General features: G+C 37.8%; 1 protein-coding gene across 2 annotated transcripts; it reads left to right on the top strand.

Moving 5' to 3' along the window:
• Positions 1-6312: 6312 nt before the first annotated feature.
• SUCNR1 (succinate receptor 1) lies at positions 6313-13967 on the top strand. Of its 2 annotated transcripts, none has more exons than XM_065942921.1 (2): positions 6313-6443; positions 11753-13967. In XM_065942921.1, the coding sequence occupies exons 1-2, from the start codon at positions 6441-6443 to the stop codon at positions 12698-12700; spliced, it is 951 nt and encodes a 316-aa protein (XP_065798993.1). In that variant the 5' UTR covers positions 6313-6440; the 3' UTR covers positions 12701-13967. The 2 variants fall into 2 exon arrangements, with proteins under 2 accessions (XP_065798993.1, XP_065798992.1); XM_065942920.1 differs by having other exon boundaries at positions 6386-6473.
• Positions 13968-17207: the final 3240 nt, after the last annotated feature.

The raw sequence follows: 17207 nt of genomic DNA, 5'->3' as shown, positions 1-17207 counted from the left end.
TCTGATATTCCCATCTCTTGAAGAATTTTCCATAGTTTATTGTGTTCCGCACAGTCAAATGCTTTGGCATAGTCAATAAAGCAGAAGTAGATGTTTTTCTGGAACTCTCTTGCTTTTTCAATGATCCAGCGGATGTTGGCAATTTGATCTCTGGTTCCTCTGCCTTTTCTAAATGCAGCTTGAACATCTGGAAGTTCTCGATTCATGTACTATTGAAGGCTGGCTTGGAGAATTTTGAGCATTACTTTACTGTGTGTAAGATGATTACAATTGTGTGGTAGTTTGAACATTCTTTGGCATTGCCTTTCTTTGGGGTTGGAATAAAAACTGACTTTTTCCAGTCCTGTGGCCACAGATAAGTTTTCCAAATTTGCTGGCATATTGAATGCAGCACTTTCACATCATCATCTTTTAGGATTTGAAATAGCGCAACTGGAATTCCATCACCTCCACTAGTTTTGTTCATAGTGATTCTTCCTAAGGCCCACTTGACACTGTATTCCAGGAATATATAGGTGGAAACAGATACTTTTTAAAATTTAATACCTAAGGAAATCACAGAGAGTTTAACTCTCTTAACATATTTTTCAAACTCAGGGGAATTTTGAAAATCTCTCGATTCAATTATGAAATGCTCAGTGAGAGTCAATCATACTGATTTCTTATTATATATTCCAAAGATAAATACTTGAATGAGCAAGAAATGCAAGGTGAGGAGCAGTTAATTAGTGTCCAATTGAAAAGTGCTTATATGTCCATCAAAACAGTGAACTAGCTGCTTTTTGTTTTGTTTTTGTAGGTAATTCAAAGCATTCCAAGAATTGAGCAGATTTGTACAAAATATGGTAAATCAGACTGAAAAACACTGAGGAGTAGGAGAGCCAATTAAATGAATAGATTATTTCAATATTTCAGGCAAACTCTCTTTTTTAAACAAAAAGTCTGTGCCTTGGCCATTGATAATTAAGAATAAAAATTGTAGCCATAATTTCACATAAATATTTGATTTTCATGTCAGGCAAACAAGACAACATTATTTTCTGTAGGGAGACACTGATGGTTATCACTTATCATATATCGTTAGAAAGTCATTTAGCTGTTGGAATTTTGGAGTATAAGCTGGAAATTAAAAGGCGAGTTTGCTGTATGTTGGACTATTACTAGCTCAAAAAACTTAGAACCTTTTTCAGCTATAGCCAGATATTTTTAACAAGTAACATTTTTATTTAGCAGAAATAATTCTTCTGAATTTTGCTGAGAAATAATAAACATGATATTTTATTCATTGGGATAAGAAAGAAAGAAGCATCAATGTGGTACAAATTTTCATTACTAATGTGACTTCTACATGACGAGGATCTTTTCTTAATATTTATTTGACTGTACCAGGTCTTAGCTGCAACATGCAGGATCTTTAGTTGTGGCATGCAAACTCAGTTGCAGCATGTGCAACCTTGATCCCCAACCAGGGATCGAATCTGACCTCCCACATTGGGAGCATGGGGTTTTAGCCACTGGACAACCAGTGAAGTCCCAAGGATTTTTATATATAGAAGAAATAGATTGCTTTGCCTCAGCTGGAATGCCTATCTTGGATGGACTACTCTCCATGGTAAAGTAAATTTGGCCAATAGAGGTTTGTTTGAATTTTAGAATATGGAAGAGTTTAGAGCCAATCTGGGCTTTCCTGCTGGCTCAGATGGTAAAGAATCTGCCTGCAGTGCAGGAGATCCAGGTTCAACCCCTGGGTTGGGAAGATCCCCTGGAGGAGGGCCTGGCAACCCACTCTAGTATTCTTGCCAGGAGAATTCCATGGACAGAGGAGCCTGGAGGGCTACAGTCTATGGGGTCGCCAGGAGTCAGACTCAGCTGAGTGACTAACACTTCCACTTTCACTTTTTAGAGACAGTCTACATATACTTTCTATTAATGTTTTCTGTTCTGCTGTTCTCTTAATTTTTCTTTTCCTATCTAAATCCGTTCTTTGACTTGAGATATACCTAAATTCCCTTGGGTAAATCCTCCTAGCACAGCAACACCAAAATAATCTTTTTGTTTCCTTTCAACTTGTTTGGAGTCATACTGTTACTATTACTACCCAGAAGGGCTTAGGAGAAATTCTTTGGATTAAATCAATTCTCCTCTGTCCCTGCTTGTGATTCCTTGATGGTCAGTATGACCCTTAGACAAGCTTGTTTTCCACTCAGACTTGTTCCTGCTGCTGAAAAAAAAAAAAATGTGTCTGGTAAACATGCCTATGGCTGTTGCTAGTAGAACCTTTCCAAAAACACATATTTATTTTAAATGTGTCTAATTGTCTGGTTTCTTATCTAAATTGTTCTGTTATCTTTAGTCGTCAGACTTCAATACTTAAATTTGATAACCAATAAAACTGATAACTAGCAATTAAACTGCATGTTAGTTTTAACTTATTTTTATTAGGTTAAAACACAGTAAACTGCCATATGTAAAGTAAACATTGTCCAGTGTCAGTCATTTTACATTTTGACCTAATATTTTCCTCTTTACCATGAGGGCAACAAATTAATAAAGACTTGGGTTCGGGAGTCAAACACACAAACCTTCAAATTACAGCTCAGTCACTTACTAGCTGTGTGATTGTGGAAAGTTATTTAATCTTTTTTGGCCTCGGTTTCTTTATTTGAAAATCAAACATAGTAATGGGACCACAGATAAATAGACCCAAGGCTGAGCAGCTGGAGTTCATCCCCTATGGACAGATCCTCCAAATTAGCAGGTGTGGGAGGGGGCCAGAGCCTGCCCAAGTAAGAGAGGCTGTTGATCAGTTGCTAAGTCGTGTCTGACTCATTGCAGCCCCGTGGACTGCAGCACGCCGGACTCCTCTCTCCCCCACCGTCTTGCAGCGTGTGTTCCTATTCATGTCCATTGAGTCGGTGATAAAAGATGAAAGACACACATTCCTCAGTCTTGAAGTCAAGGAGACACTTGCGCAGGAAGGCTCCAAGGAGGTTAACAGTGAGGGAGAATCACCCTAGTGAGTGATATCAGTCTACCCTTAGGCCTCTTCGCTAGAGTCCATCCTGGCTAAGACATGCATGGGAGGATCCTGAAGTAAACCAAATACGGGATCGGAACCAGGCCAAGCAGGATGATTGGCCAAAGGAAAACAGGAAGAAATGCCCCATAAAAGCGATTCCAACCACCTCAAAGGCACAACTCTCTGAGTCTGCCTGTGTATTTACCCACATGCGCCCTTCTTCCTGATAATAAGTACTTTGCCTGTTTCACTCCTTTCCATCTTTACCAGGAACTTCATCACTACACAGCTGGCAGGCCGGGGCCTTGCCCCTGGCCTCTGCCTCTGCGGAGCTCTCTCTGCCGCAGCCTGACTTCAGTCTCTGGCCTGGAACAAAAACCTGCTTCAAGTAACTGCAGGCCAAGGCCACCCAAGATCGGGAATAATATGCACTGCATTCAGTTCTTCTATATATTAAAGGAATTAATGTACACGGTGTTGGGACTCCCCTGCTGGGCCAGTGGTTAAGATCCACCCTCCCGCTGTGGTGGGGAGCAGGCTTGGTTTCTGCTCGGGGATCCCCGCACGTGGTGTGGTGCGGCCAAGAAAATACACAAAGAAAACAGAAAATAAACACCGCGTTGTTATAGACTGAGTGCTCAAAAATATTAAAGTTATTATTCACGCTGGATTTGATTAATACTTTCTATTCTTTGTCCTGTTGAATTTCCTGATTGGTGCCCCTGGTATGTATGAACTGCTGCCGCATTCATTGAATTTTCACATATTATCTCATTTGATACTATGAACACTTTGAGATTTAGGGGATAGGAATGATTATCCCCCTTTTCCAAACAAGGAAACAAAATTTCATTATGTTTTCAAGGTGCATACAGGAACTAAAAGGCAAAGCCTTGTGAGGATTCACTAATCTTTTTTCACCAAGCTGCCTTTTGTAAGGTCATTTTCAAATGGATATTCCTGGACAGCAAATATTCTAACACTAATGGCATTAGATTGATAGGATTATTCTGAAGAAATCTTCTCATTTATTATAAACTTCTATAATATCCAGCATTTATTTTGCTATTAACATCTACCCCATGTTGCTGTTGCTTTTGTGACGCCATGGACTGTAGCCCACCAGGCTCCTCTGTCCACAGGATTTCCCAGGCAAGGATACTGGAGAGAGTAGCCATTCCCTTCTCCAAGGGATCTTCCCCACCCAGGGATCCAACCTGGGTCTCCTGCATCTCCTGCATTGGCAGGTGGGTTCTTTACCACTAGGACCCCCAGGAAGCCCTCCAATAAAGCTTCATAATAGAATGGAAGTGGTAGAGATCTGTTATTGAGTCTGTCTCAGAAGCTCCCTGGTTTCTCCAGTGAGAACATCCTGAGGCAATGCGACCTTTGGTGAAGTAAAACTTGGGAGGGAAGCAAGGCTACCAGTAATGATTACTGGTGCTATGAGAAAGGAGAAGTGACGACCACTTTTCATCTTAACAGTCCAGAGTGCGACGATGGTCAGGATGTGGGGAGAAGAAAGAGGAAGCTCTGGGGAACTCCCACCACCCCACAAAGAAGGAATTGCCCTGCATCCCCTCAGAATGATGGCAGAAACCTGTGACATGTGTCCATGTACCGTAGAGGGGGTCCATGCTAATTTGTTTAAAATTAGTAGGCCTGGTATGGGTCGTTCAAATGCTTTGCTTTTTGCCCCTTTAAAATTGTAGACATAAAATGATGTTTTTAGTCTTTCTTCTAAAAGTAAAAAAGAGTTGAAATTTCTGAAAAATAGTTGCATTAATTTTCGATCTTTGATTCAATCTGTGGTGTCCATCAAAAGTATCATCATTCCCTCTTGGAGGCAATTAAGAATCAGAGTAGGTGTGTTTAGAATTAAAATATATATGTTTAAACTCAGATCCCACTCCTTACTGATTCTGTGACCTTGAAAAAGTTAACTAACCTCTTTAAGCCTCAGTGGTTTTTTTAATCTGTAGAGTGAAAATATTTTAGAAATTGTAAAAAACCTCATAAGTATTCAATACAAAAAGGTGCTCAGTGAAATGCCTGGCACATCACAAGAATTCAACAAATTATTGAGACAGGATTTCATATAAACATACATACATTTCATATATGAGTACATTTGCATTTCGATGTATGCATATACTGTTAAATATATAACGTGTGTTTGTGTTAGACACTCAGTTGTGCTCAGCTCTTTGCAACCCCATGGACTGTAGTCCACCAGGCTCCTCCTATATCCATGGGATTCTCCAGGCAAGAATACTGGAGTGGATAGCCATTCCCTTCTTCAGGAGATCTTCCTGACCCAAGGATCAAATTTGGGTCTCCTGCATTGCAGGCAGATTCTTTACCGTCCAAGCCACCAGGGAAGCCATACTTATGTGTATGTATTTATTTATAAATTTTAATTTTTAGGTTTCTGAGTCTGGGACTCTTATATATCAGAAAAGGTGAAATGCTTGGATAGGAGGGCTGGGTGCAGCAGTTTCTTTGGGGGCTTTGCCTGTCACTGCCAATTCAACATTAAACTTTTGAGGCATTCAAATTAAATGACTACAGCCTGCACAATTTAGGATCTTTCCAGCATCATCACTAGGCTTCAAATAAAGCAGAGTAGAGTGTTTGAGTATGAGTCTAACATAATCCTCAGAGAAAGCCAGGTGTGTTTCCTGTTTGAAATGGTGGGTGTTTGTTTCCAGGTGCTATGCAGAGCATTGCTTGGGATGTGTTAATTGCCTTCTATTGAGGCTATCTTACTTAGCTGCTGCCTTTCTCCCTAATCCCTGGCCACCTGATGCATTCTTTTTTAAGTGTCTCTTGTTTTTAACCACTGAAAATAAAATGAAAATGCCTAAAACTCTAGTATCCCTTTTGATAGCACTCTGACAGCAATATCCAGATTTGCCTTCAAATTTCAGTTTTATATTTCCCTCAAACTTGTTGATAACAGCTGTTTAGTTACTATATGCCCGATACAGAATTCACCAAACTTGTGAATTTGAATACTGGAGAAAAAGCAGAAGCAGTTGTAAACCGAACATACAGTGCTTACATTTTCTTACTATTTAAATAAGCAAATAAACATGGAAATAGTGAGTGCCTCTCTGTTGTGTTGCTAGCAAAAGCAATAATTTCAACAGTAACCTTTAAAAAATCTATTTGTGAAATGTGTTTTCCATGAAATGAATGATTAGTTTATGTCTCAACTTCTCAGGAAGTTCCTTACATGAACTGCTGACTTGGAGGTTTGACGGAATACATTTTTCCTGAACTTTTGAATTATTAATCTTGGCCACGTGATATACAAATGAGGCTGCACTAACTCTGGTCATCAGCACAGCACTGGATCAGAAGCTGCATCAGGTTGCCGGCAAAAAATTTCTGCCAAGGGATCAGGCCTTCTGGCAAAATGGTAAGCTCTAATGCAATTCGTGTTGTCCATGTATATAAAGTAACTCTAGACCTCCTATTAGTTAGGGGTTTCTTTTAAAAGTGGTCTGTGAGCAATTAAGATTGTAAGCAATGTTTAAATGAGCTGTCTGAATTGTCATTTGTAAGTGCATGAAGAACAGCAAAAGAAGCCAAAAGAAAGTCATAGCTGTTTTCTCTACACACATTGCCAAATTATATGTCTTGTTTTAATTGCCAAATGCAAATCTAATTTATTAAAAGTTGCTAATTCTTGGTAACATATTTCAACAAAAAGAATAATTGGACTTATTTAGATAAATATACACACTTACAGAAAATAACTAAAGTCTCTAAATCAGATGAAACAATCTATAATGTATAATAATTGCATGCTCAGAAAATAATGTGTTAGAAGAAATTTTAAGGCATTCTAAAAATGAGATTTAGCATTTGTTTGTAAAAATTATATTCTTTAAGGCTATTTATAGTTCACCAAGGAAAAGGAGAAAATTGCAGAAACTGTTGCTATTATAACTTCCAGAACTTTCAATATTTGCTGACGTATTTTTAAAGAGCTTCATAAACACACAATTTGAAACCACTCTATCAGCCTTTAATCCTTTGATTTCTGGTATATTTCTGGAATACTCAAAAATATATAAAAGATATAATCATTCTTATTGAATGATTATATCTTTGCAGTGTAAATATTTTCATTCAAATTATCAGTGAAAAAGCAACTTGTTTATGAATACTTATATTGCTATATAGTCTTGAAGTAGTTAAGAATTAAAATTTCATAAATGTTCTTTATCTTACTGTGATGATTATAAGAAAAACACTTTAAAAGCTAATAGACTATCAAACAGTTTTAAATTTGTGTCAAAAATGTACATTTTTAAAAAGCTGAATACAATTAAAGTAATATTTTGTTCCCAAATTAAAAATGAGAACTAGTGGTCTATTTATGTAAATTGAATGTTGTTTATAGTTTAATACCTCTAACAAGTCTAGATATATTTTTATAAATATAATTAAAGGTTTAACTTTAATTGCCAACATCTAAGTAAAAAAAAACCTGTTAAAAGTATTTCATCCAAATCAGCTATAACATATTTATCACGATTTCTATTTCCAAAATTTAAGAATTTAACCACTAAAAGGCAAAGAGAATATTAATTTTTCATGAGGGAAGTTCATCTTCAACAAGAATTTTGCTTAAAGGACGAGGTTACTTCAATTTGTAGAACTGTGATGACCACAGTAAAGACACACTCATCCAAATTGAAATCTAGAAATAGTGGGTCCAGGTGAGGTTCCAGGGGTCTGAGAATGTTAGACAACCTTACCCTTACTTCCATGGCAGCCAAACCTTTATGCTACACATAAGCTGCTGACATAAGCCAGTATATTTAAGCACTGACTAGGCAGAAAGAATTATAATTAGAAAAAGAGGAAATTCAAAAATGAAACAAGTAAGCTTCTTATCGTAATGAAACTTCCTATTGGTTTAATATTCATTTGGGTGCATGCACCTGCATTTTGAGTATTCCCCAAATTACAAAGTTGCTTAGAAATGAACCTTGAAAAACTCTTAATATTTACAACATGGGCAAAGAAAGATTAGACTGTAAAAGGGTCTACAAAGAGAAGAAAAAAGACAAGGAGATCGCCATGTCACAGAAGGCAAGGAAGAGAGAACTTCCATAATCATGGAATGGGAAGTCACTGAGAATAGAGTAAAAAGTAATGTTGAAAAATTACCAGTGAGTTGAAAAATAAAGCCTGTATTTTGTAAATACCATTGAACTTCTACTGTATTTCTAGATATTTTTAATATCACACATGCTGATTTGGAGGTAAACATAGACAGTCCAAATAAACCAAAAGCAGAAAGGACAGAATAAAAATTATCTGGAATCTCATCAGTAGGAATATTTTAGTATCTGTCCTGAACTTTCTGAGATTAAATTTTACCTTCTACAACTATATGTCTAAATCATAGATATCACTACTACAATTGCCAATTTTGAGTATTAGTCATACTATATATGGGGTATATAGCATACTATATATGGGGTATATATGGGGCTTCCCTGGTGGTTCAGATGGGGAAGACTGTGCCTGCAATGTGGGAAACCTGGGTTTGGTCCCTGGTCAGGAAGATCCCCTGGAGGAGGGCATGGCAACCCACTCCAGTATTCTTGCCTGGAGAATCCCATGGACAGACGAGCCTGGAAGGCTACAGTCCACGGGGTGCAAAAGAGTCAGACACGACTTGGTGACTAACGTTTTCACTTTCATACTATATATAGCATCAGCTTTTATGGGGAAATAGAACAAGGAGCTTAATTTGGTGGAATTACCACTTACTAGACCTCAGAGGAAATATTTATAAAAATGCTTTGTAAAAAGTCAAGTGTTTATGTTCCTCTTTCCACTAAGCAAGTATTTATAGACCAGTAACAGGTATAGAAGATAAACTGTATGAAAGATAAAATTGTGAGAAATGCTAAGAAAAAGCTAAGTATACAGTGGGCAGGGAGCTAATGAGACTGGGGAGTCAGAACCTATCCTGGAGAACTGCACTTAAACTGAAGTCTGAAAGAAGCAGAGATATAAGACAGAGGATGTGATGGAGTAAAGATCATATACAAGGTCATTGAAAAATTCAGCAAACTGAACATTAGGAAAATTCTCTGTGCGTGCAAACAACAGGAAGAAAGATGAGAAAGGAGGAGAATAATACTAGATGAGGTTGAAATGGAGTCCAGGAGCTAGACCATGCAGGCATTGAAGTTTCACTAAAAATTATGGACTTATTCCTTAGACTGTGAAAATCATTCAAGCCTTTTGGTTGCAGAGAGAAATATGATCAGAATTTTGATTGCAGGTTTTAAATATTGTTTAGCTATCATGTTGAAAGTAGACTAAAAGGGGGCCAGGGAAGATGTGAGAAGACAATAGGAGAATATCATATAGTCCAAGATGCTGGTGGCCTGAATTAGAACAGTGATGAAAGAGATGAAGCCATAGTGATGAATTAGAGAAATATCCAGACATCAGACATTGAAGTCAACAACACATGGTTGTTTATTCATTATTGGAAGTGAGCTACAGATGACTTCAAGGACATTGCTCAGATGTCTAAAGTGAACATTTCAGTAAATGGTGTGGCCATTTACTGAGTTAGGTGGAGGTACAGCAGGATTGAGAAGGAAGTTGGAGAACTTATACAGGATTTTTAGAGACAGGCACCTCTGAGAGATCAGTCTATGGTAATAACTATAAACCACTAGCGCTTATAAGACAGGGCTGGGCTGGGATGCACACTGAGAGGTGGATATATGGATGGTCATTAAAGATAGAAAGTGGATTGGATCATCCAGGCATCTAGATTGTGGTTGTTCAGATGCAAACAACTCTTTGTGGCCGCATGGACTTTTGTGTCCAGCACACCAGGCTTTTGTGTCTTCACTATCTCCCAGAGTTTGCTCAAACTCATGTCTATGGTATTGACAATACCATCAACACCATGGACATGAAAAGAAGGGATATGATAAAGAAAGGAGTTTAGATAAAGAAGGGATTCAGTACTGATCCTTGAGGAAGTCAACATTTAATGCTTAGACCTTGAAGGCTTAGACCACAAGAGAGTCTTCAAAACACAACCAGGGAGGGAAAAAAAGGAAAATTGGGAGATTTTCATGTCACAGAAGGCAAAGGAAGGGATTTCTTCTATGAAAAATGAAAAAACATAGCTGTATGAAGAGATGTCAAATAAGATGACTGAAAAATGAGTGTTAGATGGATTAATGTGGAGGCCACTTTAGTGGAGTGATGGATCAGAAGTCAGACTAAAGTAGGCTGAAAAAGGAATAGAGTGTCAGGCTGTCAAAATAATTAGTGAAGACAGCTCCAATGTTGATCCATGTATGACAAGGAGAGAAACATGTGAAACCAGGGAGAGTTGTTTACATCTTATATATGCCTTGTCTTTAAGACAGGATGAGTACATAAGAGCCATTGGAAAGGATGCAGGTGAGATGGAGAGGCTGAAAAGATGATGAGCAACATGTAGGAATCTTAAGAACTCAGGGATGAGTTCAATCTGAAGTAAGCCAAGAGAAATAGATATTTTCTATTGTTACAGGAAGGAAGGAGGAGAGGATAGTAAGAGAGGCAGGAACCAGAGAGTGGATGCCCAATGACCAGGTTCTTCTCAGGGATTCACAGGCAAAACCATCTGCTAATGATGAGTAGGACAGAGGTTTGAAAAAATTGGAAAGGTGTGACAACGAGAAATGTAGTAAATTGCTGGTAATGTGAGAGAACAGTAAACTCACATAACTTCAAATACAGAGTGAAACCAATCTGCTTGCTTCTTCAAATTAGCCTGCTCAATTTTACAGTGAAGGATCCACTGTGTGCGGTGCTATGGGCTGCCGTGGGCAAATTCTGGCCCTGACATTTGGTGACCTGTGATTAGTAATTTAATTCTTCAACCCAAGTTTTTCTCATGTCTAGTGGGATGGAAGTGGAATTGAGTTAAATGGATTTTTCTGAAAATGAGAGATAATATTTGGGATGTTATATGTTAATAAATATGTTCTCTTGTTGCAAAAATTAAAAGAGTGGAGTTGTATTTTATAAACATAATACAATAAACATAATCCTTTGTCAATATGGAAACAAAATCAAAGCCACTAATATTGCAAGACTGAAGTTGAAAGAATCCTTTTCCTCTTCTAGTCTATGGTTCAGTTAAACGTAGCTCAGAGAATTTGTTGAACTACTGCGATTTGCTATGGACCACAGTCAATCCTGAAGACATAATTAATTTGACTTCTCACTTATTTCACTGCAGTTTCTCTTGGTCTCTTTGCTGTTTGTCAAGTCCTCTACGCATGTTTCCACTTGTGCATGTGCTTTTCCTTATGTCTGACAATCTTTATCATGACTTGACATGCACTTACTTCTTTCTTGATTTTTCCCAAAAGAGGAAAAGTTATTTGAGATGGGGAATGTTATTTTAGTCACAACTGTCATCCGTGTCTAGCATAGAGTTCAAAGGATCTCAGTAAGTATAGGTAAAAATAATATATTAATTATATGTAGGCATATAGTTATGTATTATACATATGCACTTCTTACTAATGTAACCAACTCTGCAGCTCAAATTTTAAATGTTATCTGATGATGATGGTGATGTTGATCATGATGCTAACAATGAAGGCAATGATATTTCGTACAGTTTTGCCTTCAGTCTTACTTTGTGATTCATGCTTATGCTTTCTCTCCTTTCTTTAGGAATGGAATGCAACTTGTGAGCACTGGGAGGCCGTGCAGACTGCCCTGGAAAGCGGCTACCTTCCCGTTTTGTATGGCATCGAGTTCATCGTGGGAATCCTTGGGAATACTGCTGTTGTGTTTGGCTACCTCTTCTGCCTGAAGAACTGGAACAGCAGCAACATCTACCTCTTCAACCTCTCTATCTGCGACTTGGCGTTTTTGTGCACCCTCCCCATGCTGATGAGAAGGTATGCCCAGAGACAATGGCCCTATGGGTACGTGCTGTGTATAAGCAACCGGTACATACTTCATGCCAACCTCTACACCAGCATTCTTTTCCTCACTTTTATCAGCATCGATCGGTATCTGCTCATGAACTATCCTTTCCGGGAACACCTCCTGCAAAAGAAAGCATTTGCTATTTTAATATCTTTGGCCATTTGGGGCTTAGTAACCTTGGAGCTCCTGCCTATACTTCTTTTTATACATTCTAATGACAATGGCACCAACTGTACCGATTATGCAAGTTCTGGGGACCCCAATCACAGCCTCATTTATAGCCTGTGCTTAACCGTTCTGGGCTTTCTCATCCCCCTTTTTGTGATGTGCTTCTTTTACTTCAAGATTGCGCTCTTTCTAAAGCAGCGGAACAGGCAGCTCAGTGCAGCTTTGCCCCTTGAGAAGCCTCTGCACTTGGTCATCATGGCCGTTGTGATCTTCTCTGTGCTCTTTACTCCCTACCACGTCATGCGAAACGTCCGGATTGCCTCACGCCTGGAGACCTGGAAGAAGTCCCCATGCACTGAAGCCATCATCAACTCCTTGTACATCCTGACAAGGCCATTGGCCTTTCTGAACAGTGTCATCAACCCCGTCTTCTACTTCCTTCTGGGGGATCACTTCAGGGAGATGTTGGTGAATAAACTCTGGCACCACTTCAAGGCCCTTACGTCCTTCAGGAGATGAGCTCGTGGACGGGCCTTTCCACTCGGGAATAGCGAGGTGCCCGTGTAACACTGTTTCACAGAAGCAGCTCTAGGCCGGGTAGGGTTTAACTCGGACATAAATCAGAGAGGCCCACAGACTCGACCCTGGTTTAAAGGCATGCTGGACCCAGGGTGTGTGAAAATAAGATGGTGGAAGGCACTTATTGGTTTCTTGACCTAAGCATTGAAAGGAGTTGGACTAGCACTGTCTAATGTTTGAGCACAGAAGTCCAAAATTCTAGGTGATATAAGACCCTCTCAACCAGTGTAAAAGGAACAGAAGATAAAGTCGCAAGGTGTTTGTGTTTAATCACTAGTTAGATTGTAAAAAAAAAAACATTGTGTTGACAATATTCTGTATGTTATTCATGTGTGTGTGTGTTAGTTGCTCAGCCGTGTCCAACTCTTTGTGACCCCGTGGACTAGAGCCTGCCAGGCTTCTCTGTCCATTGACTTCTCCAGCCAAGCATGCTGGAGTGGCTTGCCATTCCCTTCTCCAGGGGGTCTTCCCAACCCAGGGATCGAACCCAGGTCTCCCACATTGTCGGCAGATTCTTTACTACTGAGCTACCGGGGAAGCCCATAGAAGGTTACTCATACAATCCTATAATTTTTTGTGAGGACCAAATAAGAGAAGATTAGTCAGGTGTTGTTAAGTATTGTTGCTAGAAGTTGTGCTCTTGAGCAAATTTAGAGATAATAGCAGCAACAAAGAGCAGAGAAAATATATCTGGTTCAAATATGCCTGTATTTCTTTATATTGATTAAGAAATGGAGTCCAGTTGTAATTATAAGTCCTTTTTTGTTGTTATATGCCTTTTAGTGCAAAAAAATCATATTAAATAGAACCTAAAGAGATGATTTCATAAAGAGAGACATGTTTGAGCTCAGCTCTCAGGGGACTTAGGTGTAAGTGGCTTTATAAAAATAATAGAGTCAGACTCCAAGGGTAACTGTAAAAATTCCAAAGTCATAGAACACAAAGCACCTACCCGGAAACTCAAAGGAAGACAAAACAAAACAAAGTCAGTTTTTATAATCAGTGTACCATCTGGTATTTTATGATCACAATGTGATTCTCAGTGCATGGAAGTATATTAAGTTCATTAGCCTTCCTGCTCTTGATTAAATAGTAAACTTTGAAATATATTAGTATCATAAAACCAGCATATAAGAGGAAGTGAAATGGTAATGTCAAAACTTATTGAGTTAATTATTTTCCTTTTTTGGAGGGAAAAATCAGTTTTTCTCCCCCCCCTCCGCCACCCCCCCGCCACCTTGCCCCAAATACACACTTATTTTTTTTTTTAAGCAATGGGATAATTTACAAAGACAATTCTATCTTGAGAGAGTGACTCATATCTGCAATGAGACTTATTTTCGTAGATTATTACCTAAGACCATTGGAGGAAATGTTTTAAACAAAACTCACTATATGAATTTGCAAAATGTGCAGAACATTTATCTACCTATCAATATAGATTATTCCAGGAGGGTTATGTAAACACTATCCTAGGGCACAAATCAAAGTTGAAGAGGGCAATGGAGGCTGCATTAGCTATTTAAAGTTAAAAAGTATCATATAATAATTTACATATTACATGCTGTAAAATGTGTGCATGGCCACATGCCTATGCTCTTTTCCTTAAGGTCATTAGCTGTAATGAGGATAAAAATAAGCATTATAGAAGCAAAGACATAAAATTCCATGATTTTCCTGTTTTAAGGTTCCCTGGTAACATTATATTCTGACATTCCAAAAACCCAAAATGTTTCCATTGATATATTGTAAAAAAACAGTACTCATTTTCCTACCTAAACTTAGGCTTTTAAATTTTTTTTCATGTTTGTCAATAATTTTAAAGTGTCAATGTCATTTTATAATGGCCTGATAAAAGTTGATCTTCTGAATTTTTTTTTCATTAGAAAAAGCCACAAGAAAGGGTCTTAGGAAAGAAATATTTGCTTATCTGCAAACATATAATTTAACTGTAATTTGCATTTGATGCATTGATTTTCATTTGTAAACATGAAATTAAATTTATGCCACACCTATCCCAAGAAGTGGCAGGGGTAAGCTTTTCTAATAGTATAGTGAAATGCTTTGTGAAACTATGAACTCTTACACATGTTTTATAAGCAAAAATGTTAATTTTATAACATATTTCTTATTTTTTGTTCAAATTTGTCATCTGATAACTTAATCCTTAACTGATTAAAGTGATCTGCATGGAAGTTACAAGAACTATTCCATTTGTCTTTTGTACCAGGTGATTACAATCGCAAGCAATAAGTAATGAATGGAATCGCAAACAACAAGTAATAAATGGAATCTCAATCAATAATAATGGATATCATTTCTGCATTTGTGTTTTGCAAGGAACAAAATGTTGGGCTTTTATAACTTGTCTTTTATTGGCTGTCTGGTTATCTTCCCGAACCATGACTAAAGTGTTTGGTTCAGCATTTTGCAGTCTGGACCCACCTATTCCCTGTACATTCTCTCTCACCTCTGTTGTCACGAATTATACCTTTCAGCCAAGATAGCTACTTCATTTCATTATATTTAGAACTTTCTCTGCTGCGGACACCTGGATGCTCACCCTTGTTTTATCAAGCCCACATATTAAAAAAAATCTAAGCCTCTTTTAAGGTCTATATCATCTGTCTCTCCATCTTAAAGCCTTACTATTAGGACTTCTCCCCAAATCTGAAAATAAATCTGCCTACCTCTGGGGCTTCAGACTACTTTTGACTATTGTTTTCATAAAATGCTTTATTTTTGGCCTTATAGTTGTTCAGATTAAAGTCAATTCTTAGGTCTATTAATGGAAAAACTGTATCTAATTTTTTAAATCTTTTATTGTCTTCACAGCACCAAACAAGGTACATTTTAAATGATTCTTCATTATGAATGAATGTCTTATAGGATAAATTTGAATTCAATGCTCCTTTTGAGTGTGTGTGTCAAGCTATTTTCTGTCCTCACGGCTTTTATAATGAACATTACTTTATAGGAAGGAAAGAGTGTTTATACACAAATACATTTGCCAGCTGCCATTGCCTTGACCCTTATATTTTCCTCTATACTTTTTCATATTGTTTTAATGGGTGCTTAATATTTGTGCCTGTTAGTTCCAAATCTGGGTTATTTTTAAGTTGGTCACCACCAATAGTTTTTTCTCTTTAAGTTCTTTAAGCATGGGTGACAATTTTCCTATTTATTCCTATCTAATAAATTTAGACTGCTATCTCAGCATTATGAATATGTTATGGAGACTCTGGATTCTGTTATGTTCCTAAAAAATACTGGTATTTTATTTCATGGCTGAAATTCAAATTCAAATCTCTGAAGTCTCAGTTCATTTATTTTAGTCAGTTTAGAAACTCAGTAGCTTAGAATCTACCCAGCACACCCAAAATTCAGAGGTTGGCTAGAGATTTGAACAGAGTTTATGTACAACATATGTAAGCTCTCTCTTCTGTAGGATCTTCACCCATTTACTTTCCAGCTGCTGAGTTCATCCTGAACTTGTCTTTTCTTTCTCATGCCAAATAGACAAACAGGTTTCTTTCTGGATTTCAGCAAACCAGCATCGCCTGACAAGGACTAGCATCCAGACTATAAGCTCTTTAAAAGGAAAGATCTTCACACACTTCACCTAGGAATATCATGCTGTTTTGAAACTTAAGTGATATAATATTTATTGGTGATAGGTGGTTCTTAGATGCCAGGTCTAAGTAAAAGTATCAAGTACCAAGTGGAAGTATCAAGAGCAAAGTAGACAGTCAGATCTCTGGTCTTCAGCAATCCAAGCAGGATGCCGTGAAAAAGAATCTGCATCAGAAGAGAAGGAAACATGAGCGTATTTATGAGCCTGAATGAGACACATTCCAATGGTTTTACAATAATATATACCTGGACAGGATTTTACACATGATGAGTAGAGGAAGCACAGCCAAGTAAAAGCATTATTATTTGTGCTCCCAAATTGGTGAACCTGGAGAAAGTCTTGGCATCCATGTATAAATTTGCTATATAGAGAGATAAATACACACATATTTAATTCACATTAACAGGAAAGTAAAGCTCATGACATCAGTCATGCAAACACTCAGTTTCTATGTGATGTTTTCTCATCAAGCTTTGTCTAAGCCAGGAGACTGCTAAGACTTAAACTGAGATGTGCCTTGAATACATTTAAAATAAAAATCATATTATGTATTATCTATGCAGGCAGAAGTATGTGGCAGTTTTCCACTTGCATAAAAAAATATACTTATTCAACAAATATTTCCAGTGTTTGCCAGAAATTTTGCCATTGGATAAACTATGAACAGCAAATATTTCTTGCCTTCAATTAGCTGATGGTCTTCTAGGGAAAGTAGACATATAAACAGACAGGCATAAGTTCAGGACAAAACCAGATGTGCCTAAATTGCTAAAAGTACAGGCATTGATTCTGTCATAGTAGGTTGGGTCTGAT

This window comes from Muntiacus reevesi, chromosome 8 (genome assembly GCF_963930625.1).
Source record: "Muntiacus reevesi chromosome 8, mMunRee1.1, whole genome shotgun sequence".
NCBI lineage: Eukaryota > Metazoa > Chordata > Mammalia > Artiodactyla > Cervidae > Muntiacus > Muntiacus reevesi.
Note: the sequence above shows the minus strand (reverse complement) of the source record. Positions and strands in the feature narration are given on the sequence as shown.

Excerpts from the sequence above, each read along its gene's own strand:
- SUCNR1 (XM_065942920.1), top strand. The coding sequence starts at position 6,441 with ATGGTAAGCTCTAATGCAATTCGTGTTGTCCAT. Across the intron at positions 6,474-11,752 it reads ATGCAATTCGTGTTGTCCAT|GAATGGAATGCAACTTGTGA; the intron begins GTATATAAAGTA and ends TCCTTTCTTTAG.